Source organism: Salmo trutta, chromosome 5, assembly GCF_901001165.1.
Source record: "Salmo trutta chromosome 5, fSalTru1.1, whole genome shotgun sequence".
In the NCBI taxonomy this organism is placed as follows: Eukaryota; Metazoa; Chordata; class Actinopteri; order Salmoniformes; family Salmonidae; genus Salmo; species Salmo trutta.
Window position 1 is genome coordinate 17,962,513 of NC_042961.1, and position 27,065 is coordinate 17,989,577.

Here is a 27,065-nt window from a genome sequence, read left to right on the forward strand (position 1 = left end):
TCATGCTCGCTCGCTCTCTCTCTCTCTCATGCTCGCTCTCTCTCTCATGCTCGCTCTCTCTCTCTCATGCTCGCTCGCTCTCTCTCATGCTCGCTCGCTCGCTCTCTCTCATGCTCGCTCGCTCTCTCTCTCTCTCATGCTCGCTCGCTTTCTCTCGCTTGCTCTCTCTCTCAAGCTCGCTCGCTCTCTCTCTCTCATGATCGCTCGCTCTCTCTCTCTCTCATGCTCGCTCGCTCGCTCTCTCTCATGCTCGCTCGCTCTCTCTCTCTCTCATGCTCGCTCGCTCTCTCTCTCTCTCTCTCTCTCTCTCATGCTCGCTCGCTCTCTCTCTCTCTCATGCTCACTCGCTTTCTCTCGCTCGCTCTCTCTCTCTCAAGCTCGCTCTCTCTCATGCTCGCTCGCTCTCTCTCATGCTCGCTCGCTCTCTCTCATGCTCGCTCGCTCTCTCTCTCATGCTCGCTCGCTCTCTCTCTCTCTCATGCTCGCTCGCTCTCTCTCTCTCTCATGCTCGCTCGCTCTCTCTCTCTCTCATGCTCGCTCGCTCGCTCTCTCTCTCATGCTCGCTCTCTCTCTCTCTCATGCTCGCTCGCTCTCTCTCTCTCTCATGCTCGCTCGCTCTCTCTCTCATGCTCGCTCGCTCGCTCTCTCTCTCATGCTCGCTCGCTCTCTCTCTCATGCTCGCTCGCTCTCTCTCTCATGCTCGCTCGCTCTCTCTCTCTCTCATGCTCGCTCGCTCTCTCTCTCTCTCATGCTCGCTCTCTCTCTCTCATGCTCGCTCGCTCTCTCTCTCTCATGCTCGCTCGCTTTCTCTCGCTTGCTCTCTCTCTCTCAAGCTCGCTCTCTCTCTCTCATGCTCGCTCGCGCTCTCTCTCTCTCATGCTCGCTCGCGCTCTCTCTCTCTCATGCTCGCTCGCGCTCTCTCTCTCTCTCTCTCGTGCTCTCACACTCTGCCTCTCTGGCGCTCTCGCTCTCGCCCTGTCTCGCTCTGTCTCTCGCGCTCGCTCTGTCTCTCCTCCTCGCTCTGTCTCTCTCCTCCTCTCAACTGAGAAATAAAAATACCACACACACTCACTCTCTCTCTAAATGGTTGCACACACTAATCTTCCACACTCCCACACACTGAATCCGGTTATACAACACTCCAGCAAGGTTATAGAAGGAGGGAGTGGATGGAAGGATAGGGAGGGAGGGAAGGATGGGGATGAAGGATAGAGAGAGGAGGGAGGGAGGGGCTTTTAGAATAATTGTACCTCTCAAAGCAGCAGGAGCTCAAGGTAAAGGAGGATGGAGGGAGGTGGTGTGTACATCCTGTCTTACAGATGGGACTTAGAAACAACCTCATGCTGCTTTAAATATGAATTCATATGCAGGCATATCGCTACACACTGCATGGCATTTCACACCATCACACGAAGCGCTGTGTATATACAGTTGAAGTCGGAAGTTTACATACACTTAGGTTGGAGTCATTAAAACTCGTTTTTCCACCACTCCACAAATTTCTTGTTAACAAACTATAGTTTTGTCAAGATTGTTAGGACATCTACTTTGTGCATGACACAAGTCATTTTCTCAACAATTGTTTACAGACAGATTATTTCACTTATAATTCACTGTATCACAATTCCAGTGGGTCAGAAGTGTACATGCACTGAGTTAACTGTGCCTTTAAACAGCTTGGAAAATTCCAGAAAATGATGTCATGGCTTTAGAAGCTTCTGATAGGCTAATTGACATCATTTGAGTCAATTGGAGGTGTACCTGTGAATGTATTTCAAGGCCTACCTTCAAACTCAGTGCCTCTTTGCTTGACATCATGGTAAAATCTAAAGAAATCAGCCAAGACCTCAGGAAAAATAATTGTAGACCTCCACAAGTCTGGTTCATCCTAGGAAGCAATTTCCAAACGCCTGGAGGCACCACGTTCATCTGTACAAACAATAGTACGCAATTATAAACACCATGGGACCACCCATCTGTCATATCGCTCAGGAAGGAGACGCATTCTGTCTCCTAGAGATGAATGTACTTTGGGGCGAAAAGTGCAAATCAATCCCAGAACAACAGCAAAGGACCTTGTGAAGATGCTGGAGGAAACGGGTACAAAAGTATCTATATCCACAGTAAAACGAGTCCTATATTGACATAACGTGAAAGGCCGCTCTGCAAGGAAGAAGCCACTGCTCCAAAACCGCCATAAAACAGCCAGACTACGATTTGCAACTGCACATGGGGACAAATATCGTACTTTTTTGGAGAAATGTCCTCAAGTTTGATGAAACAAAAATAGAACTGTTTGGCCATAATGACCATCGTTATGTTTGGAGGAAAAAGGGGGATGCTTGCAAGCCAAAGAACACCATCCCAAACGTGAAGCACTGGGGTGGCAGCATCATGTTGTGGGGGTGCTTTCCAGCAGGAGGGACTGGTACACTTCACAAAATAGATGGCATCGTGAGGAAAGAAAATTATGTAGATATATTGAAGGAACATCTCAAGACATCAATAAGGAAGTTAAAAGCTTGGTCGCAAATGGGTCTTCCAAATGGACAATGACCCCAAGCATACTTCCAAGGTTGTGGCAAAATGGCTTAAGGACAACAAAGTCAAGGTATTGGAGTGGCCATCACAAAGCCCTGACCTCAATCCTATAGAAATTTGTGGGCAGAACTGAAAAAGCGTGTGCGAGCAAAGATGGCCTACAAACCTGACTGTTACACCAGCTCTGTCAGGAGGAATGGGCCAAAATTCACCCAACCTATTGTGAGAAGCTTGTGGAAGGCTACCCGAAATGTTTGACCCAAGTTAAACAATTTAAAGGCAATGCTACCAAATACTAATTGAGTGTATGTAAACTTTTGACCCACTGGGAATGTGATGAAAAAAATAAAAGCTGAAATATACCATTCTCTCTCCTATTATTCTGACATTTCACATTCTTAAAATAAAGTGGTGATCCTAACTGACCTAAGACAGGGAATTTTTACGAGGATTAAATGTCAGGAATTGTGAAAATAAGTTGAAATGTATTTGGCTAAGGTGTATGTAAACTTCCGAATTTTCACTGTATGTATGTGAATCTGTCAACCAATCACACACCAATGACCATTTACATGTTTAAGGCTACCTCTGTTCCATAGCGAACCCTAAAGGTACATCACAATAGTAACATAGACGCTTCACAATGTAAGTGCCATCATCTCCCATTTGAATATAGCCTACATATTTGTTGATGTAGCCACTAGGTATAGCAAGTGTTTTCAGACAGGTGATGTACGGGTAGATCCTATGCGTTGCACCATATCCCATGTATCCTGCAGCTGTACATTTTGCCTACATAAAACCCTGGGGTATAGAGGCCTAGTCCCCTCAGCCGTCCCGAGCCAGCCCGACTAGCCTAACTCAGCAGCTACTGGGAGATACTGTATCTCGGTCTTTTAGATGATCCAGAGATAGGGGAGAGGGGAGATGTGGTATAATTAAGCAATAAGGCACCTGGGGTTTGTGGTATATGGCCGATATACCACAGCTAAGGGCTGTTCTTGGACATGACGCGGCACGGAGTGTCTGGATACAGCCCTTAGCCGTGGTATATTTGCCATATACTACAAACCCCTGAGGTGCCTTATTGCTATTATAAACTGGCTACCAACGTCATTAGTGCAGTAAAACTGTTTTGTCATGCCTGATCTGATCTGGTCTGATATACCACGGCTGTCAGCCATTCAGGGCTCGAATCACCCAGTTTCTGATGGCTGTTATGAGATGGTGAGATATGGGTGCAGTAACATCCCTGGCTTTGCTGTTCTCATGAGTTGCACGGTCTAGGGTTTAGATGCTTTTCCATTAGGGAGCACTAGCAGATAGGTACTAGATAATGTTTTGATGTGGCGAGCAACTAGATAAGACCGTATAAACCCAGCTGTATAGACAGGGTAATGGATAACATCTGGATGCGGTTTGGGAACTTATTTGCATCCTCCTGCATCTGGCAGCCTACCGAGGAGGATGACCATTAAGACTCTCCCTTCGCTATTGAAGCCTGGGTAAGCTGTGGCGTTCTCGCCGCGCACACACACGTCTCCCTCGTTCTTTTCTAGCTCTCCATCCCACCCCCTCTCATCTTTCTCCCCTTCCTTTTCTCGCTCCGTCTGTACTCTTTCCCTCCCTCCTTTCTCTCTCTCTCTGTGTCACCCTCCCCCCTCTCTATATGTCCACCGCCTGTGGGCTGTAATTAAGCTTTAGCAATGATTCTGTCCTAGCAGCATCTGCTGGCCTCTCTGTGTCTTCTCTCATTGGCTGAACTCTGGCTGAGTGCAAAGCCAGTGTGACACCTGCACTGTGTGTGTGTGTGTGTGAGTGATACATATGTGTGAATGTGAGGGAGGAAGGAGGGGTGTTGAGGAGGTGGATTTTATTGGGAGGGAGAGAGAGACCAAGTGTACACACTGCACTGCAGTAGCATGTTGAGGTAGGAGCATAATACTGCAGTGTTGTGATTTCCACACAGGTGTGTTGCCTTGGGCATAGACAGCCTCTGGGGTAGTGGGTGGTAGCATGTAGTCCCTCTGTCTCTCCTTTCCACGCAATCTATCACTCTCAAGCTGTTCTGTTCTTTATCAGTTGCTGTTTCTCTCCCTCTCTTCCCCCTCCCCCCCTCTCTTACTCTCTCTGTTTCTCTCCCCCTCACCAAACAGCAAGGCGTCTCCCCCCTCTCTTACTCTCTCTGTTTCTCTCCCCCTCACCAAACAGCAAGGCGGCTCCCCCCCCTCTCTTACTCTCTCTGTTTCTCTCCCCCTCACCAAACAGCAAGGCGGCTCCCCCCCTTACTCTCTCTGTTTCTCTCCCCCTCACCAAACAGCAAGGCGTCTCCCCCCTCTCTTACTCTCTCTGTTTCTCTCCCCCTCACCAAACAGCAAGGCGTCTCCCCCCTCTTTCTCTCTCTGTTTCTCTCCCCCTCACCAAACAGCAAGGCGGCTCCCCCCCCTCTCTTTCTCTCTCTGTTTCTCTCCCCCTCACCAAACAGCAAGGCGGCCCCCCCCCCCCCTCTTTCTCTCTCTGTTTCTCTCCCCCTCACCAAACAGCAAGGCGGCTCCCCCCCTCTCTTTCTCTCTCTGTTTCTCTCCCCCTCACCAAACAGCAAGGCGGCTCCCCCCCTTACTCTCTCTGTTTCTCTCCCCCTCACCAAACAGCAAGGCGGCTCCCCCCCTCTCTTACTCTCTCTGTTTCTCTCCCCCTCACCAAACAGCAAGGCGGCCCCCCCCCCTTACTCTCTCTGTTTCTCTCCCCCTCACCAAACAGCAAGGCGGCTCCCCCCCTTACTCTCTCTGTTTCTCTCCCCCTCACCAAACAGCAAGGCGGCTCCCCCCCCTCTCTTTCTCTCTCTGTTTCTCTCCCCCTCACCAAACAGCAAGGCGGCTCCCCCCTTACTCTCTCTGTTTCTCTCCCCCTCCCCCCCTCTCTTACTCTCTCTGTTTCTCTCCCCCTCCCCCCCTCTCTTACTCTCTCTGTTTCTCTCCCCCTCACCAAACAGCAAGGCGGCTCCCTCCCATCAGAGCGGAAGCTTATGTTTTCTTTTCAGGCCATGAATAAAATATCAAAGGAGAACAAGTGATGTTCCCTGCATCGGAAGTTGCGGCGTGGTCTTTGTTGTGTGTGTGTGTGTGTGTGTGTGTGTGACAGCTACTGTAACAGGGGTACTTTATCAGGGAGAGAGGGGCACAGCACATCTGGACGGGGATTGGCTCTGGGAGGGAGATGAGATTCAACACACACACAGAGAGAGAGAGACGGATGTCACACACACGGTACACCATGTGCCATCTCTGGTCGATGGGAGTGAGTTGAGCAAATGATGTGAAGGGCACTCTAAGGAGCCGTATCCTCTGACGAACAGCCAAACCCCTCGCATGCGTACACACACACACACACACACACACACACAGGCAGCCCAAACGAGTAGCATCCTGTGACTAACAACTGCCAGAGGCGGCCCCCTTCTCGTTGGGGGGGGGGGGGTAAGCAGGCCGTGGATCGATAGCGTAGCCACTGGGAGGCTAATCAATATTGGATTGACACTGCTGGAGTCGGAAGATGAGCTGAGACTGTTTCCCACAACCCCCCAGTCCCCCACTGTGTGTGGACCGTATCTTGAATGCTCACAACCAGGTCCCACCCTGGAAAAATAGTTACACACTGGAAATTCAGCTTCGTTTTTATTTTGTATGTGTGAGTGGTCCAACCACAGTCAGCTCAGCGTTGACCTCGTTTGGTCTTTGACTGTTGACTGACTCAAACTGCGTTTGCTCTGTTCCCCGCGAAGCCAATAGATTAGCATTTCTAAAGCCTTTTGTGTAAAAACGACTAATTAAAACTTTATCGCTCGCAGACAGACAGGGAGCGAAAGACCACGTATCTGCCCTTTGTGCTCGCGCTGAAGTTAGTATTAGCGAGAGGGAGATAGCATCGCTCTATCACACACACAGCATTGCAATACATGCAAACACAGACACACACACACACACACACACACACACAGCGTCGCGATAAAGACAGACACACACACCAAAGAGTCTCCAAATCGGTGTTGTATTAACGTTTCCGTGACCCCCCTCTGCGGTCGAGCTGGGATTGGGTGTAAAAAGCCATAAATCCAATTACTTTATGCAAAGTGGCCGAGTAGTGTTTTATAATAAGAACAAAATAGGAAAGCAGGTCTGCGTTCACTAGCAGTGCTCTGAGCCTATCACGTAGCCTAGTGGTTAGAGCATTGTCCCAGTAACCAAAAGGTTGCTAGTTCGAATCAACCAAGTCCACAAGGTGGGGGGAAAAAAACATCTGTCGATCTGCCCTTGAGCAAGGCACTTAACCCTAATTGCTCGCCGTCAATAATGGCTGATCCGTGACCACACTCTCCAAGGGTGTGTCTCGGGTGAGTTGGGATATACAAAAACACATTTTCAATTCACACCTCACACTTGACGTAGGAATAGCCAGAACACAGAGGGGGAGAGAGGTAGCTTTAGTGTGAGATCACTGTTTCTGAGTAGTCCTCTCATCAGCTCTAAGTGTGTGTGTGTGTGTGTGTGTGTGTGCGTGCGCGCAGTCACGCATCAACTCCCAAGCCCTGACCTTTTCCCAACAATCTAGTAGACTCCAGAGGGCATGAAAATGGTGTGTGTGTGAAAATGGTGCGCGCGCACGAGTTTTGCAGGTCTGCAGCTCAAACGAAGGGACTTTTCCCTGACTGTCAGATGAATTTAGCTCCGGAAGAAACACTCCTGTGTGGCAGGCAGCTTAGGATCTTCCCTATGTGACAAAACCTCTTAGAGAAGGTGTGTGTGTGTGTGTGTGTGTTGCGCATCAGACTGTCAGAGGCTGTTAAAGTCCGTCAGGCTGCAGCGGTTCTGCACCATTCACCACAGTAACACTCCGTCACTCCCAAACTCTACTACACACACACACAGACACACACACACTTGCATCAAACAACCAACATGCCCAGAGAGACGTTGCAGAAGCCCTGGGCTTGATGAATAATGGTTGTGTTGTGGTTCAGGTGTGTTCCAGAATAGGTTTCTAGTCAGGCCATGGTTTGGAAATCTATTTTGTGTGTTTGAACTTCATAATGTGTATGGTGGAGCTGTGCGGACTACTTTTTGATGATGAGGGAGTATACCTGACGTTGCAGCTTCAGTGTCAGTGCTCTCCTATTTCCTAATGCCCTTTTGTTGCCATTTAGTTTTACTAAAGAGCATTTTAAAGTCTCTTTTCGTCTCTCTTTCTCACTCCATCTCTCCATTCCGGGGCTGTCTTGACACACATCCCCAGACAGTGGCAGCGTTATCATTTCCTTTTGTAGTGTTAATAAGGCAGCTGTCAGGCTGGCTGGTGACATCCTTGTGTGACAGGCAGCTAGCGGGGCCAGACTATTTGTTTTTCCTCCTGCTGGACCTTTTCTTCCCGAGATGAGTCTCACGGTGTCAGGGAACTGTTGTACACTGCTTCTTCTCCACGGTGACGGTAGTGTGTCGCGTTTGGTCGTCTCGGTGGGTTTGTTTAGGCGCTCTCGTGCGTGGAGGTTTGCGGTTCCTGGCTGGTCTGTAGTATCTTGATTTCTGCTGGTATGTTTTTGGTCGGGTTCGTTTGTGCTGATCTTTGCTAAAACAGCATTTCAGTCTCTTGTCTGCTTTGTGTGGACTGTGGACGTTTGCTGCTTTTGACTGTACTCCTGCTTGGTATGCAGTTATTTGCTGCTCTTCTGTAGGTGTGAAGGTGATGATAGTGGACGTGGAGGAGAGTGTTTGGCTGTTGATTACAATGCTCACTTTGTTTGCCTGGTGTTGCTGGAGTTGAATCGTTCCCTGGTCTCACCTCAGATTAGGAATCCGCTGTCAACAACAACTAGGCCTAGTCCCGAGGGCCGAATTGCCAATCACGAACTAGAGCCAGTCCTTACATCCAATCACAATCTGGAGACAGCCCTGAGATCCAATCACCAACTAGAATCGGCAGTGAAGGCCAATTTACAATCGATCAGTCCCGATTCCTAGACATGTAAACCGCTTTATTTGAGATGGCATTTGCCAATGTGTATCTGTGTTTCAGAATGACTACCGTCGACCTTTCTCTAGCGCAAAGGTCCAATGCAGCTGTTTTTTTATCTCAATAGCAAATCATTTCTGGGTAACAATTAAGTATCTTGTTGTGTGTTTCTTTTTCACAATTTTAATTGAAAACAAAAATAGCTTCTTAACAAAGAGCAATTTCTCAAGCAAGAATTTAGCTAGGACTGTCTGGGAGTGGTCTGAGTTGGGAGGGTATAAAACTGAAAACTAGCTGTTATTGGCAGAGAGGTTTGGAACTCCCTTTCTAATTGGTCTATTAACTAATTTACCGCCTGGTGATGTCACCAGGCAGGCCAAAACTTTGTCCCACCAAAACAGGCTGATGTTTCAGTCGTTTTAAACACATTGCACTAAAAGGACATTATCATTAATTGCACAGTATTAATCCAACCTCAGTGTGAAAATATAAAACACAGAAAAATCTACTTTTTGACTGCACTGGGCCTTCAACTTTGTGACCATAACTGTGTGCCTGATGGACACTGAATATTAATGGTGCACAGTAATTCAGCTCAACCCTTTTACAACAAGATAACTTTCCAACCGTATGGAATCCTGTTGTATTGTAGGGCTCTGTTCTGACTCTCTCTGCTCTCTCTCTTCCTCTTCCTTCCGGTCTCCACAGAAGAAGGTGGAGCTTCAGACAGACCCCAGAGCCAATCTCAGGAGGACCCCCGAGCCGGCCATCGACCTGCTCGGCCTGGGTAAGGCATGACCAGCAGATCCCAGATCCTAGAAATGGATACTCTAAATGCCCCCACTTTATCAAGCTCTCTCTCGCTCGCTCGCTCGCTGTGTGTGTCTAGTGGGGGGAGAATGACAGAGTGAAAGAGGCACGTGTAGAAGGGTGAGAAAGTGTCAGGTTAATTAAACTGCCGTGGCCAGGGAGGTGGGGTGGCGTTTTGGGTCTGTCTAAAAGGACCCAAAATGAAACCATGTGTCTTCCTGATGGAGGCAGTACGTTTCCATGGCTCGCTCAGCTCTCGCTCCCAGAGTGGCCATCCCATAATAGATGGTCAGTTGAAGCCGGAACAAAGGGAGGGTACTGTCAAGTGGAGAAGAGCCCGTGGCACTCTCATTTCATTGCCCTCTCCCTCTCTGTTCAAAATCCCCACCATGCACTGCTTCTTTCTCTTCTCTCTCAATTATTTCCCCTGTTCTCTCTCAAGGGGCTAAATTTTGTTCACACTTAAAGGGCTAAATTATGGATGTTCTAACATAGTGTTATATAAAGACTACCATCATGCTGTCTTACCTCTCTCTCTCTCGATTTCTCTCTCTCTCTATTGCTCTCTCTAATTTCTCTCTCTCTTTTTTTCTCTCTATATTGCTCTCTGGTCAAACTCCCCATCATACACGTCTCATTCTCTCTGTCTGAGTGGTACATTGTCTACTAATGGTCTCACCTTTTGAGGAGGGGGGGGACACAGTTTCTCCTCTCGTCACATTCTCATTCTTTCCCCGTCTCTCTCGTTCTCTCACTCCCCAATGTCCCATGGTGCTTTCCTTCCTGTTGTGGAGAGCAGCTGGATTGGAGATGGGCAATGTCTCTGTGATCACGATCAGTCAACATCCCTATGTCTGTCTCTGTCGTCTGTCTCTGTCGTCTGTCTCTGTCGTCTGTCTCTGTCGTCTGTCTCTGTCTTGGTCTGTCTATTGACCTTATATCACATTTTGAAAATCAGATGAATGATTCTAAAAATAGCCCTTGAAAACAATTGGCAGTTTGTGATCCACGAATTGAAATTTAATTCCATTTCAACTTCGGAAGTGAAATCCCTGTGAACGAAAATCCATATCCACCTGAAAGTAATGGGCCGTTTCTTAGTTGACTGATTTGAAATATCATTGAGTTATGTTCATATACCTGTGTGGAGAGGGCTGACTGGGCTTTTTCATTGTATTATGGTTCTGAACCCCAAGTAAATAATATCCCAAAACATCCTACATCTGAGGAGGGAAGGGGAATAGGCAGCGCATCATAAATAACCAGGAGTCATACAGACACACACACACACGGATATGAGATTACGCACAAACTCTATACTGCCTACAGGTCAATGTTAACTCTCTCTCTCTCTCTCAGATGCACCTGCAGGTGGAGCTGCAACCAGTTCTTCTGCTGCACCAGTCAGTGATGAGGACATCTTTGGTCCAATGGTGTCCAACCCTCTGCCCTCCTCCAACAACCCTCAGGTACCACCTCCCCACAACTCCCAGGTACCACCTCCCCCAGGTACCACCTCCCACCACAACCCTCAGGTACCACCTCCCACCACAACCCTCAGGTACCACCTCCCACCCCAACCCTCAGGTACCACCTCCCACCCCAACCCCCAGGTACCACCTCCCACCCCAACCCCCAGGTACCACCTCCCACCCCAACCCCCAGGTACCACCTCCCACCCCAACCCCCAGGTACCACCTCCCACCCCAACCCCCAGGTACCACCTCCCACTACAACCCTCAGGTACCACCTCCCACCCCAACCCCCAGGTACCACCTCCCACCCCAACCCCCAGGTACCACCTCCCACCCCAACCCCCAGGTACCACCTCCCACCACAACCCCCAGGTACCACCTCCCACCCCAACCCCCAGGTACCACCTCCCACTACAACCCTCAGGTACCACCTCCCACCCCAACCCCCAGGTACCACCTCCCACCCCAACCCCCAGGTACCACCTCCCACCACAACCCCCAGGTACCACCTCCCACCACAACCCCCAGGGACCACCACAACCCCCAGGTACCACCTCCCACCACAACCCCCAGGGACCACCACAACCCCCAGGTACCACCTCCCACCACAACTCTCACGTCTTCTTCTGGACCACCTCCCAGTGTAATCAGCCTATGCCCTCTCCCCTGTGGATAGAATTGAAGTCAGTGAAGACAGACTGGAGCACTGGGTTTTGTGTTCCTCTGCAATAAGAACACACTCATACATACACATTGACCTCTACTCATGCGCGCGCGCGCGCGCGCACACACACACACACACACACACACACATAACAGACAAACATTTAATGTGCAGTCTAGTCCCCACATTCCATATCCCCTGAGAGATGGAGAGAGGTCAGAGCGTATTGAGTTAATTTCACAGTGTCCCTGTCCCCAGCTCCCCAGTCACAACTGGCACTGCTGGTTAGTTAAGGCCTGTCAGATGAAAGGACACGGCTCCAATAATGTATCTGTGAATATTACCACTGGAGAGGGAAGAGGATGAGAGGGGACAGGATTGGGATGCAGAAGAGGGAGATTGGGACATAGTGCAGAAGGAGAGCAAGAGGGGGAGAGAGAGAGAGAGAGAGAGAGAGAGAGTAGTCTGAACATGGTACTGAGGAAGAGAGAGAGGGTAGTCTGAACATGGTACAGAGACTGAGGAAGAGAGAGAGGGTAGTCTGAACATGGTACAGAGACTGAGGAAGAGAGAGAGGGTAGTCTGAACATGGTACCGAGACTGAGGAAGAGAGAGAGGGTAGTCTGAACATGGTACAGAGACTGAGGAAGAGAGAGAGGGTAGTCTGAACATGGTACCGAGACTGAGGAAGAGAGAGAGGGTAGTCTGAACATGGTACAGAGACTGAGGAAGAGAGAGAGGGTAGTCTGAACATGGTACAGAGACTGAGGAAGAGAGAGAGGGTAGTCTGAACATGGTACAGAGACTGAGGAAGAGAGAGAGGGTAGTCTGAACATGGTACAGAGACTGAGGAAGAGAGAGGAGCCACACAGAGTATTTTCTCCTCTCAAATGTCTCCCAGTCTGAGAACAGCAGTGGAGAACGAGAGATGGAGTGGTGGTTAAATAAAGAGAGAGATGGAGGGGTGGTTAAATAAAGAGAGAGATGGAGGGGTGGTTAAATAAAGAGAGAGATGGAGGGGTGGTTAAATAAAGAGAGAGATGGAGGGGTGGTTAAATAAAGAGAGAGATGGAGGGGTGGTTAAATAAAGAGAGAGATGGAGGGGTGGTTAAATAAAGAGAGAGATGGAGGGGTGGTTAAATAAAGAGAGAGATGGAGGGGTGGTTAAATAAAGAGAGAGATGGAGGGGTGGTTAAATAAAGAGAGGGATGGAGGGGTGGTTAAATAAAGAGAGAGATGGAGGGGTGGTTAAATAAAGAGAGAGATGGAGGGGTGGTTAAATAAAGAGAGAGATGGAGGGGTGGTTAAATAAAGAGAGAGATGGAGTGGTGGTTAAATAAAGAGAGAGATGGAGGGGTGGTTAAATAAAGAGAGATGGAGTGGTGGTTAAATAAAGAGGTGTGTTTGATAGGTGCCACAGTCATTCCTCCACCCCTCCCTTCATCCCACTTCCATACTCCCCTGGCTCTCCACTGCCGACACACACACACACACACACACACACACACACACACACACACACACACACACACACACACACACAGATCTACCCTTTCTTGTTTCACGGCTCACAGCATACACCGGCTGCACGCTGACACAGCACAGTCCTGACTCTGAGCATGGACACAGCACAGTCCTGACTCTGAGCATGGACACAGCACAGTCCTGACTCTGAGCATGTACACAGCACAGTCCTGACTCTGAGCATGGACACAGCACAGTCCTGACTCTGAGCATGGACACAGCACAGTCCTGACTCTGAGCATGGACACAGCACAGTCCTGACTCTGAGCATGGACACAGCACAGTCCTGACTCTGAGCATGGACACAGCACAGTCCTGACTCTGAGCATGGACACAGCACAGTCCTGACTCTGAGCATGGACACAGCACAGTCCTGACTCTGAGCATGGACACAGCACAGTCCTGACTCTGAGCATGGACACAGCACAGTCCTGACTCTGAGCATGGACACAGCACAGTCGTGACTCTGAGCATGGACACAGCACAGTCGTGACTCTGAGCATGGACACAGCACAGTCGTGACTCTGAGCATGGACACAGCACAGTCGTGACTCTGAGCATGGACACAGCACAGTCCGGACTCTGAGCATGAAGAGCAATTATGGGTGGTTGGTTCCAGCATCTCCAACTACTGCTGTTACCAACCCCAGCCTGCCTTCTCTCTCTCAGCCCCTCCCCTCCCTCCATCTGCTCTCCACCCCTCTCCTCCTTCCCTCCATTCCTCCATCCTCCCTCCTTGCTTCCTCTTTCCTTCCCCGCTCCCCTTCCTTTCCCATCCCTGTCTCTCCCTCCCTGCCTGTATTCTGTTCATGTAGGACACACAACGCATCTGCACTGCTTGCACATGGAAGGAATCCAGACACACAATGAAAGAATCCACACTTTCCTACTGGTTGCCTATGGTTGGTTTGTGCTACTGGTTTGAGCTGTGGTTCACACACACACACACAGCCATACATTAGACAACCTTGATCTGCTTTCCCTCCACTATCAACCAGGATTCTGGTGTGCTCTTCTATCTCCAGTATGTCAATTCTGAAAATGTGATTACAGATCTCCATGACCTGAGATTTGTGTTATCCCCAGCTTTTCCTCCAACGACCCTTTTTCCTTCTGAATATTCTGGAAAAACACAGTCGGAGAGAAGGTGTTCTCCCACCTGTCGGTTATTAGTCTTTCAATCTGTCCCCCCCCTCTCTCTCTCTTCCCTGGCCAGGTCTGTGTTCAGTAAAATAACCCCCCTCTCTCTCTCTTCCCTGGCCAGGTCTGTGTTCAGTAAAATAACCCCCCTCTCTCTCTCTTCCCTGGCCAGGTCTGTGTTCAGTAAAATAACCCCCCTCTCTCTCTCTTCCCTGGCCAGGTCTGTGTTCAGTCAAATAAGCCCCCCTCCTCTCTTCCCTGGCCAGGTCTGTGTTCAGTCAAATAAGCCCCCCTCCTCTCTTCCCTGGTCAGGTCTGTGTTCAGTAAATTAACCCCCCTCTCTCTCTTCACTGGCCAGGTCTGTGTTCAGTAAAATAAGCCCCCCTCCTCTCTTCCCTGGCCAGGTCTGTGTTCAGTAAAATAAGCCCCCCTCCTCTCTTCCCTGGCCAGGTCTGTGTTCAGTAAAATAAGCCCCCCTCCTCTCTTCCCTGGCCAGGTCTGTGTTCAGTAAAATAAGCCCCCCTCCTCTCTTCCCTGGCCAGGTCTGTGTTCAGTAAAATAAGCCCCTCCGTACACATACAGACAAAACCTTCTGCTCAGTAGGATTGTCGGCTGCAGATGGTGTATCAGAGGGGGGTAGTGTGTGTGTGTGTGTGGTGTGTGGTGTGTGTGTGTGTTCTGCCAGATTCGGGCAGGCTGGAACACACGCTGCTAAGTATTTGTGGGTCTGAATGTAGAAGTATATGAATACTGACACGGTGGGAAAAGGCTGTTGAATGGAAATGCCACTTCTAATTCACAGCTTTGTGGAGAATCAACAGAGGGAAATATAACAGGGATACTGGTGTTAGAGTGGGAGTCTAGCCATGCACAGATCTGTGTGTTGTGTGTGCCTGACTGTGTCCACTGTGAGGACATGTACAGTCCCTGCTGATGTTCTTCCACTACCATCTCTTTATTCCCTCCACATTGACCAGACACACAGACACACACCCCTCCCTCCCTCTCCTACTCTTATATCACTCTGATCCAGAAGGCAGTCGACTGAAACACACATCTAACGTTAGGAAAACGCTTATTTTTGGCCCACATGCAGATGCCTGGGTATTTATAGCACACTGATACATGTTGCAACGCTCCAGAGCCGCCTGCTTGTCACCTTCATCTGTCTCGGCCCTAGTATAGTGAAAATTGACCGTGTGTATGCGCGCGCAGACAGTAAAAGGTCATGCTCATTAATAGTACACGTTTGTGTGTTTAATCACCTCTGTCTGTCTCGGACTCGTCTGTTTGTACGAGGCCATGTGTACAGGTGTGTAAGTATGAGTCACTGCTTTTCTACTTCGTTCACCCCTCTTTTCTCCTGCTCCCTCGTTCCCCAGTCAGAGAGGCTGCAGAGAGACGGGGAGAGCAGCGCCGCCTGCTAAGCAGCCGAATGCCACAACACACAGAGCCCTTCCCGTGGCGCGTGTGTACATGAGCGTAAAAGCTCCGTTATCGCGCAACTTCCCTCCTGTCTCGCCTAAATTCATGAACTGACTCCCTCCTCTCTCCCTCTCCGTCACTCCTCTCATTTCCCCCGTCCTCTCCCCTTTCCCTCTCTTCCTCATTGCAGCCTCTCTCTATCTTAGCCCTCCCTACACACATACCCGTTTTCAGATTTTACGCCATCCTTTCTCCGTCCCCAGCCATTAGACTTAACGGGCGTCTGTGTGGGTAGGGATGTTTTGCGTATTTAAGCCCGGACACTCGTGGAGATTGGCCTATATGGATAGGGCCAAATGGAAACTTTTCTAACAGAAGAACTATATGCATGACCATGGTAGCAATTGAAGGAGAACATTTTGGAGATTATGGGGTTAATTATCAGGCCAAAGGTGACGACACCACAGGTCACCTGACACAAGACCGAATCCACACGTCACACTGTTGATTTGATGTACGTTTTACGTGTACTGTACTTTTCACAGCATTTTAACATTTTTCTTCAATAATGAAATCTGAAAATACTCTGGATACATTCAGTAACATCATACAAATGTTGGTTGACATTTTGGAGCTGGTGCCAGATAAGAAAAGCGATTAGCAGGGTTTGAGTGAGAGAACTAACTGGTGTCTCCTTGTGGTCACACACCTTTCAATGTACCTTCTTACTCTAGGAAAGGACCTTAACTATAAGGTGCTTTTTTTTAATCTCTCCTAGCTTTTCCGTTGAGGAACTGAAACAAGCACACTTGTATTATTTAGTTTGGAACACAGCCCTGCACCCTCACCTTCACACAATTACTGTTTTTTTTACGCAAATCGTTATCTTTCGCTATCTGGGTCAGGTGGGGATCATTTGAAAGCGTATTCTATTGCCAAGATGGCTAGCTAAGTTCTAAAATACGATCTTACATTGTCAGGCTTTCCAAAGGCACTGACGACAAACAGATTTGTCATTTTGGTGCGCGTAGAATTGAGTCATGAGTGCATTCATGTACTTGTTCCGCGGCAAATTTCCTCCACAATACGACAAACAGGCTCATTGTGTTCAGGACAACCCAGGACGTAACGCATGTCATCCTGGTAACTGGATCAAATATTAGCGATCGTAAACGTTGATACTGTAAATGGCATGAGTTTTCAAATATGTTAACGTGAAGTGCACATTTGGACTCATGGGTGTGTGGATTGCTTGTATGATATCAAAGCGGTATTTATTATAGTCCTCAACGTCTCATCTTTCAGAACACATCCACTCGATTTACAGCATTTCCCTCACTCAGAAAACAAATGGGTGATGGCATTGGGGTAACTTCTTGTCACGTGCGGTGCTCAAGTTGATAAATGCTGTCAGTCAAAACCATTACAGCGCCGTGGAGCACAGCGCCTGAGCTCCGACGTCACGTATAGCGTGTCGCTGTACCGCCAACGCGTTCCAATTTTAAGCGCTTATCAATGACACAATCTGCCGTTTTCAACATGTATATGCGACGACGGGGGCTGTGACAACGGCTGAAAGGTTTTTATAAAGGGTGTGTGTGTCTTCTCAGCCTCGTTCTCGCTCTATTCATCTCTCTCTTCTGCACCAGTCTAATTCATATCATCCATCTCACTTAAGGTGACAGCACCTCTTCTCTTCCTTGTGTCTCTCTCGCTCTCTCTCGCTTTTTTTTAAGCGCTGCCTGTCAGTCGTACTACCTCTATGTTGTGAGTGTTGTGAGTGTATGCATGTATGTGTGTTTGTGCATTCTGCTCATGCAGGTTGGCTTCACTAAATCAATTTGGCCACAGATCTATCTCACAAACACACACACATTCTCTCTGTTCCTATGTGATGTTCTGTCCCTCCAGGCGGTCTCCAGTGCAGCCCCAGGCGCCCCAGCAGTAGCGGCGTCCGCGGGGGGATCAGGGGGTGTTGCTGGCCCCCAGGCTAATCTGGACCTCTTCAGTGAGAAGAACAGTAGCAGCACCAAGACGGAGGAGGGGGCCAAGAAACCCCTCTCCAAGGACTCCATCCTCTCCCTCTACAGCAACACCACGGTCAGCCCACAGCCTGCTGCCCCAGGTAATGCTACGTACATACATACAGTTGAAGTTGGAAGTTTACATACACTTAGGTTGGAGTCATTAAAACTCGTTTTTCCACCACTCCACAAATTTCTTGTTAACAAACTATAGTTTTGGCAAGTTGACAGGACATCTACTTTGTGCATGACACAAGTCATTTTTCCATTAATTGTTTACAGACAGATTATTTCACTTATAATTCACTGTATCACAATTCCAGTGGGTCAGAAGTTTACATACACTAAGTTGACTGTGCCTTTAAACAGCTTGGGAAATTCCAGAAAATGATGTCATGGCTTTAGAAGCTTCTGATAGGCTAATTGACATCATTTGAGTCAATTGGAGGTGTACCTGTGGATGTATTTCATGGCCTACCTTCAAACTCAGAGCCTCTTTGCTTGACATCATGGGAAAATCTAAAGAAATCAGCCAAGACCTCAGGAAAAATAATTGTAGACCTCCACAAGTCTGGTTCATCCTTGGGAGCAATTTCCAAACGCCTGGAGGTACCACATTCATCTGTACAAACAATAGTACGCAATTATAAACACCATGAGACCACGCAGCTGTCATACAGCTCAGGAAGGAGACGCGTTCTGTCTCCTAGAGATGAACGTACTTTGGGGCGAAAAGTGCAAATCAATCCCAGAACAACAGCAAAGGACCTTGTGAACATTCTGGAGGAAACAGGTACAAAAGTATCTATATCCACAGTAAAACGAGTCCTATATATCGACATAAACTGAAAGGCCACTCAGTAAGGAAGAAGCCACTGCTCCAAAACCGCCATAAAAGTCAGACTACGGTTGCAACTGCACATGGGGACAAAGATCGTACTTTTTGGAGAAATGTCCTTTGGTCTGATGAAACAAAAATAGAATTGTTTGGCCATAATGACCATCATTATGTTTGGAGGAAATAGGGGGGTGCTTGCAAGCCAAAGAACACCATCCCAACTGTGAAGCACGGGGATGGCAGCATCATATTGTGGGGGTGCTTTGCTGCAGGAGGGACTGGTGCACTTCACAAAATAGATGGCATCATGATGGAGGAAAATTATGTGGATATATTGACGCAACATCTCAAGACATCAGTCAGGAAGTTAAAGCTTGGTTACAAATGGGTCTTCCAAATGGACAATGACCCCAAGCATACTTCCAAAGTTGTTGCAAAATGGCTTAAGGACAACAAAGTCAAGGTATTGGAGTGGCCATCACAAAGCCCTGACCTCAATCCTATAGAAAATGTGTGGGCAGAACTGAAAAAGTGTGTGTGAGCAAGGAGGCCTACAAACCTGACTCAGTTACACCAGCTCTGTCAGGAGGAATGGGCCAAAATTCACCAAACCTATTATGGGAAGCTTGTGGAAGGTTACCCAAAACGTTTGACCCAAGTTAAACAATTAAAAGGCAATGCTACCAAATACTAATTGAGTGTATGTAAACTTCTGACCCACAGGGAATGTGATGAAAGAAATGAAAGCTGAAATAAGTCATTCTCTCTACTATTATTCTCACATTTCACATTCTTAAAATAAAGTGGTGATCCTTAAACAGGGAATTTTTACTTGGATTAAGTGTCAGAAATTGTGAAAAACTGAGTTTAAATGTATTTGGCTAAGGTGTATGTAAACTTCCGACTTCAGCTGTAGCTGAGTGAACCTATTCTTTATGTAGCGTTGCTGCAGGAGAAATCTAGTGGAGGTAACCTTGAGAATGTATTTCCTCTGCTGATATTAAGTGTCGACCCAAATGCTTTCTCTCTCTCTCTCTCTCTCTCTCTCTCTCTCTCTGTGTGTGTCCTCTCCTCCAGCTGCTGCTATGTATATGGGCCAGCCTCCGATGCAGCAGTTCCCCAGCCAGCCCTCCGGACAGCCTAACTTCCAGACTTACCCAGGAGTGGGCGGAGCTATGCCACCCACAACCATGACGGGCGGTGTTATGCCCCAGGGAGGAGGAGCCATGATGGGGCAGAACTCTGGCATGATGGTCGGTATGGTGATGCCCAACGGCGGTTACATGGGTATGCAGCAAGGCATGATGGGGCCTCCGGGCGGAGCTATGCCAGCGGGGGCGGGGACTCCCCAGATGTACGCCGCCATGCAGCAGCAGCAACAACAGCAGGGCCAGTGGAATGTGAACCAGGTAATACACACACACAGTGGGTGATCACGGGGGAAATTCTCTACTCATTCCTCCCTCTGTGTGTGTCTCTGTAGCCTGACTCGACCTCTGTGTGTGTGTGAGCATTGTCATTTTCCTGACGACTGCAGGAGGTTAATGAGAGATCATAAATCACTGTGCTCCCACTGACAACACATCAAACACACACACGCTCTGCCTCGCTGCAGTACATGATATGGTCGTGTGTGTACTGTAATGGGTTCAGGGCGTGCTGTTGGGCTTTTAACCTATGGGTGGGGGTTGGGAAGGATGGTTGGTGGGGTGGGGTGGCTACTCAAAAGTGCTCTCGAATCATTAGGCTTGTCTGGGCTACACACACAAATACACACACATCTCAGACAAGCCGATAATTCTACTGCTGCAAGGGCATTTCTAATGGATTAGATAGCCAAGACTGGACCGTGGCAGGGGAGGCAGAGGAGAAATGGGCAAGGGGGATGGGAGGGAGATGGACTGACTGAGGGCTAAAGAGATGAGAGGAGGGTATACTCTCTCCGGTCCTTTACACATGCAGTAAGGAAATAATGTCCGCTGTGTTAAAGGGATACTTTGGGATTTTTTTCAAATCTACTTCCCCGGAGTCCAATGAGCTCGTGGATCCCATTTTTATGTCTCTGCGTGCAGTTTGAAGGAAGTTGCTAACTAGCGTTACTCGTAAACTTCCAGTCATCTGATAGCAAGCCAGTAAATCCCCATTTCCAGTCATTGCGCTAATGCTAATTAGCATTGGCTCACGGAACTACCTCTAAATCACTTCATACTGGACACAGAGACATTAAAATGGTATCCACAAGTTCATCGGACTCTGGGGAAGGTAGATAAAGGGCCTCATTATCAAACTCCCGAAGCATCCCTTTAAGCTGGTTGTTGCTGTCATTCTAGAATTGTCTAAATGGTTTGTCCAACCCTCTAACCGTCTCTATTTTCTCTGCCCCCCCCCCCCATTCTTTCTCTCTTTCTCTGCCTCTCTCACACACCATGTCTCTTTATCTCTTATCTCTCTCAGATGACCCAGCAGATATCGGGCATCGCCATGACTGGTGGTGTGGCAGCGCCACCCGGCTTTGTCCAACCAGGTGCTCCCATGGGTGGGGGGGTGGGTCCTCCCTCGGGCCAGACCCTCAGTACCCAGCTGTGGAAGTGAGGGAGGGGAGGGGGGGGAGAATGGAAGAGGGAGGCAGAACAACCATGTCCCCCCAAATCTCCTCCTTTACCCTCACTCACCAACTGCGAAACAGGAAACAACGCACATGGGGCAATCTATGGACTGCTCCACTGTTCTCCCTCCTCCCCGTTTATCATTCCTTTAGAGACCCCTCTCTCCCTCTGTGTGCTGAGGGTCAAAGGGCAAGGGGGCGGAGTCTCGGGTGAAAACAGACTGGCAGCTTTGTGTTCATCTTTTTACTTGGGACTTTTACTTTCTTCTTCTTTAGACCTTTTTTTCTTTTGTTAAAAAAAAAACATATTGGCGAAAGAGAAAAGCTGCTGGACCAATAATACAAGCGTCTAATAATAATAATAATAATATATCATTACCAAAACCAATAGTGAGTAAATAGATATTTAAATGGAGAGATATGGATAACATGTTGGTGATCACCCCCCCCCCCATCAATATCATGTGTGTATATTATACTGTACTCCCCTCTGGGCATTCAGAGCTCCTGTAGCAAGACATTGTATGATCCAGTACTGTATGTGTGTAAGATATAGACCCCCCCCCCCCCCCCTCCCCATTGAGGTTGTGTTCTGCCGTCTTACTGTGGTGTTTTGTTGTGTGCAGAACAAGAAGAAGCACAGTTCTGTCTGATTGACACTATAAAGCCAAGCTGTACTGGGCTGGCCTGGTTACGCATCCACCATAGTTGCTGGAAATGACAGTGAAAAGACCATATTATCTGAGCCAGCACAGTATGGTTCGGGGTGGCCATTTAGTGTAAATCGGGCATTAGTTTGAGGCAAATAAACCTGGATGACAGTCGGTGGGGCAGGGAGCTTACATGGAATGGGAGAGGGAGGGGACCAGAATACGACGAAGAAAGAGATGACAGTGATGACATAAATCTCCAGATGATTCAGGAAGTGTGTTGACATTGGGAGCCTAATGGAGATGTCAGGGATTGGAACAGTTGGCTTAACATCACGTGTGCTTACTTCCTGGCCTCTATGATGACATAATCTCTGTCTACTCCTGCTTTATGTCAATTTATAGATTCTATAGTGGGGAAAGAAGGTGAAGAAATACTGCAGGGGGAAATAGGTGGTGCACTAGGAGCTAACAAACAATAGATCAAACACAGACATTCTGAGTGTAGTTCTAAGTTGGAGATTCTATCCACATACAGGGTCCCTGCCATGTAATAACAAGAGAACACACTCTCTCACACACACAAGCGAATTCATACACACAGTGTGTCCTCCAGGTTTATTTCTAGTGGTGTTTACATTTTCTGGTGCCTAGTACAGAGAGAAATGTTATTTCCGTGCATTAAACAGTCAATAGCCATAAACTATTGTGACCATTTTCTGTCCAATGACTCTTTTATTGTAAAGCTGTTTATTATTTTTCCTGCTTTTACAAGAGGGTCATTTGGAATAAAAGTTGTACTCCTGGAGTTTGCCTCTGTGGTCCAGTGTGTCACAGACCCACAGACACTCGAGGACAAGATAACCAACCGGAATGTTAGCCGTGCGTAGCGGGTTGGCCGTCCGGTCGCCGCTGACCACAGAACATCGGAAGAGATTTTCTGTTCATTTCCCGACGATTGTGCATGTCGTTAGTCAACACCCAGCAGGTGATCTACTACTCACGGCCCATGTTGTCGTTGGTATGTCTTTACAGACACACACACATATTGTTCAGTTTCATACTCACCGATCTGGTACACACACAAACTCAGAAAAAAAAGAAACTTCCTCTCACTGTCAACTGCGTTTATTTTCAGCAAACTTAACATGTATGAACATAACAAGATTCAACAACTGAGACATAAACTGAACAAGTTCCACAGACATGTGACTAACAAAATAATGTGTCCCTGAACAAAGGGGAGGTCAAATTCAAAAGAAAGTCAGTATCTGGTGTGGCCACCAGCTGCATTAAGGACTGCAGTGCATCTCCTCCTCATGGACTGCACCAGATTTACCAGTTCTTGCTGTGAGATGTTACCCCACTCTTCCACCAAGGCACCTGCAAGTTCCCGGACATTTCTTGGGGGAATGGCCCTAGCCCTTATCCTCCGATCCAACAGGTCCCAGACGTGCTTAAAGGGCTTGAGATCCGGGCTCTTCGCTGGCCATGGCAGAACACTGACATTCCTGTCTGCAGGAAATCACGCACAGAACGAGCAGTATGACTGGTGGCATTGTCATGCTGGAGGGTCATGTCAGGATGAGCCTGCAGGAAACGTACCACATGAGGGAGGAGGATGTCTTCCCTGTAACACACAGCTTTGAGATTGCCTGCAATGACAACAAGCTCAGTCCGATGATGCTGTGACACACCGCCCCAGGCCACGACGGACCCTCCACCTCCAAATCGCTTCAGAGTACAGGCCTCGGTGTAACTCTCATTCCTTCAACGATAAATGCGAATCCGACCATCACCCCTGGTGAGACAAAACCGCGACTCGTCTGTGAAGAGCACTTTTTGCCAGTCCTGTCTGGTCCAGCGACGGTGGGTTTGTGCCCATAGGCGACGTTGTTGCCGGTGATGTCTGGTGAGGACCTGCCTTACAACAGACAGACAAGCCCTCAGTCCAGCCCCTCAGCCTATTGCGGACAGTCTGAGCACTGATGGAGGGATAGTGCGTTCCTGGAGTAACTCGGGCAGTTGTTGTTGCCATCCTGTACCTGTCCCGCAGGTGTGATGTTCGGATGTACCGATCCTGTGCATGCTCGGATGTACCGATCCTGTGCATGCGTTGTTACATGTGGTCTGCCACTGCGAGGAAGATCAGCTGTCCATCCTGTCTCCCTGTAGCGCTGTCTTCGGTGTCTCACAGTACGAACATTGCAATTTATTTCCCTGGCCACATCTGCAGTCCTCATGCCTCCTTGCAGCATGCCTAAGACACATTCACGCAGATGAGCAGGGAACCTGGGCATCTTTCTTTTGGTGTTTTCAGTAGAAAGGCCTCTTTAGTGTCCTAAGTTTTCATAACTGACCTTAATTGCCTACCATCTGTAAGCTGTTAGTGTCTTAACGACCGTTCCACAGGTGCATGTTCATTAATTGTTTATGGTTCATTGAACAAGCATGGGAAACAGTGTTTAAACCCTTTACAATGAAGATCTGTGAAGTTATTTGGATTTTTACTAATTATCTTTGAAAGACAGGGTCCTGAAAAGGGGATTTTTTTGTTTGTTGTTGCTGTGTTTACATACACACGTACATACAGACAGACAGTCTTGTTTAGCCTGTATACTTCATAGGAATTCACTTTTTATAAGGGACTGGTCCACATTGCAGTACAAGAGCAGAGTCCCCTGGGAAAGCAATGGTCACCCCAGTGCATTATGGTCCCCTTTGAGGTCTGGGATCTCATTGAGCCATTCACAACATTCAGGCAGCAGTTCCCATCCATGCAATTGGTCCAAAGTCCTGTCCATCATAGTGTAATCCATATCAAGGTTATGGTCAAGCAAGGTGATGTCAGTAGTGTAGTTCAAGAAATTACTGTCAGTCTGTCTGACCAATGGGCTTGCTTATTCCTCCTTGGTTATCCCACCCCTTAGACTTCGATAACCACACTGTCCTGTCGATGTCTGGGCTCGTTGCCCAGATTCACCTTCTCTGTACGAGTGTGCCACACCAACACCTGAAAGAGGGGGAGAGAGGGTTAGTGTGTGTGTTCTCTGATGAGCACACACCAGATAGATGCATAACTTCCACTATATCACTGAGCCAACCATGTGAAATGGAATGGTGCCTTTTGTTAAAATATTCAAGAAAAAGCTCTTTGTGACAGAAAGGGAGGGAGTGGATCAGACCGAATAGACTGCTAGTTCTACCTTTTACTGTAGTACATGGAAAGTGCCTCACTTCTATTTCCAACCCAGTAATTTGTGTTCACACACATACACAGTGATGGATGGTTGGTGTGCAGTGCCATCCGTTCCCGCCTCCACTCAGGTGGAACATGTCCTTTCCTGCACACGGGGCTGCTAATTGGGCCGTTTTGCATATCTAACGAGACAAATGCTGCAGCCAGCGAAGCAGGCATAGGTTTGTGTTCATTCTATTGTTCCTCTCCTAAATCCCTTCCCTCTTATTTCTCCTCTTCCCTTCTCTCCATATATATTTTCTAGTCTGGTCTGTAGTGCCGATTTGAGGTAGAATCTAAGGTAGAACCCATCTGTAATAAAATGGGAGGTTGAGGTAGAATCTAGTTTGACCCTATCTGTAATAAAATGGGAGAGGTAAAATCTAATTACAACCCATCTGTAATAAAATGGGAGACGTTGTGATAGAATCTAGTTAAAACCCATCTGTAATAAAATGTGAGGTTGAGGTAGAATCTAATTAGAACCCATCTGTAATAAAATGGGAGAGGTTGAGGTATACGCCAGGGTTGTGAGTTCGATTCCCAAGGGGGGCCAGTACAAATTTTTTTTTTTTTTAAATGCATGCATTCACTACTGTAAGTCGCTCTGGATATGAGTGTCTGCTAAATGACTAAAATGTAAATGTATAATCTAGTTAGAACCCATCTGTAATAAAATGGGAGAGGTTGAGGTATAATCTAGTTAGAACCCATCAGTAATAAAATGGGAGAGGTTGAGGTAGAATCTAGTTAGAACCCATCTGTAATAAAATGGGAGAGGTTGAGGGAGATTTGGGGGAGTTAAAGGCAGTCCAATCTCTATTGGCACCAAAGGTGCTGAGTTGGCAGTGTGCAGAGCACCCTGTGCCAGTGTGTCTAGTAGTTAAAAGACAGTCTGACTCCATGGCAGTAAATCTCCTGTCTGCTCTCTCTCTCTCTCCTTCCAAATTGGATTCTCCTTTGTCTGTCTAAAATGTTTTCTCATCTTTCTCTCTCCTTCATTCTAATTTTATTCCCTATCTCTGTCAATTTCTTTCTCTTCTCTCTGTCTTGTTCCATCTCTCCTTTAACCCTCCCTTCTCATCTCTTGTCTCCACTCACTCCAAGTTTTTAGCAGTTTGAGCATTTATTTCCAAGGATAAAGTTAGATAAGTTTTGTATTTCCTCCCTAATGCTTAAAGGAGCAATCCGCAGTTTCTACATCTATTTGGACTTAAAAATGAATGACATCACATTGGGCAAAAACTGGTTGGATCAACGTTGTTTCCTCATCATTTCAACCCAAACAAATCAATGTGATGTTGTTGATTCAATGTGGAAAACTGATTGGATTTGCAAAAAGTAATAACGTAACGGCATTTTGTCTTTTTTTGTTTTTTACCCAGCTTTTAACCTAAATCCAATGATATGGTGACATTTGTTGTTCATTCCACATTGAATTGACGTTAGTGGACAACTCAACCAAATGTAAATCAAAACTGGATTCTGAACTGAGGTCTGTGCCCAGTGGTATTTACCCATTGATTCTTGAAGAATATAACATAGAAATGCTCCATGAGCTTAGTTCAACTGTCACACCCCATCATAACCCAGAATGTAAGCTTGTTTGACTCCAATGTTTGTAAACCAAGTACATATAGTCTCAAAACATGGCTAAAACTATCCATTTTATATTATGCTTGGTTAGCTGTGTCTGTGAATTTGAGAGTGGTTACATTTCTCCAGCCCTTTCCCTCAGCTTTTTACTGAAACGGGCGGGGAAAACACTTTGTTTCAATTGAGAATTTCCCCTTTAAGGTTAGCATGTGGGGCAGGTAAGCTGACCCTAGATCTGTGCCTAAAGGCAACTTTTACCTGGGTTCCAGTTCAACGTTTGCTACGTTGCATGATGGTCTGTACAAAATGACACGTTTCCCCAAAACGGACTGCACCGTTATGTCGTACTGCAATGCTGGGTTGTTCTTAGTGATGATGTCACGTACTGCTGGTGATATGACCGTGGTGGGTGATAATTGATGATGTCACATCCTGCTAATGGTATGTATTAATATCAGCCTGCAGCGGCCCCATTAAACTAATGGGCTGATAATGATGATGACTAACAGTGTCATGAGCTGTACAGGAGAGG

General features: G+C 47.7%; 2 protein-coding genes across 2 annotated transcripts in view; one reads left to right on the forward strand and one right to left on the reverse strand.

The window, feature by feature from the left end:
- LOC115193782 (stromal membrane-associated protein 1) overlaps window positions 1-22,416 on the forward strand; it is a 43,282-nt gene extending 20,866 nt beyond the window's left edge. The window contains exons 7-12 of the mRNA XM_029752763.1: window positions 9,253-9,331; window positions 10,714-10,823; window positions 17,494-17,707; window positions 19,522-19,853; window positions 20,899-21,843; window positions 22,316-22,416. Of these exons, the coding sequence (XP_029608623.1) occupies window positions 9,253-9,331; window positions 10,714-10,823; window positions 17,494-17,707; window positions 19,522-19,853; window positions 20,899-21,036 (873 nt within the window). The 3' untranslated portion in view covers window positions 21,037-21,843; window positions 22,316-22,416. The remainder of the gene's footprint in view (window positions 1-9,252; window positions 9,332-10,713; window positions 10,824-17,493; window positions 17,708-19,521; window positions 19,854-20,898; window positions 21,844-22,315) is intronic.
- A 1,825-nt stretch (window positions 22,417-24,241) lies between these two features.
- The window catches only part of LOC115193783 (galactosylgalactosylxylosylprotein 3-beta-glucuronosyltransferase 2-like), a 40,043-nt gene continuing 37,219 nt past the window's right edge, over window positions 24,242-27,065 (reverse strand). The window contains exon 4 of the mRNA XM_029752764.1: window positions 24,242-24,712. Within this exon, the coding sequence (XP_029608624.1) occupies window positions 24,626-24,712 (87 nt within the window). The 3' untranslated portion in view covers window positions 24,242-24,625. The remainder of the gene's footprint in view (window positions 24,713-27,065) is intronic.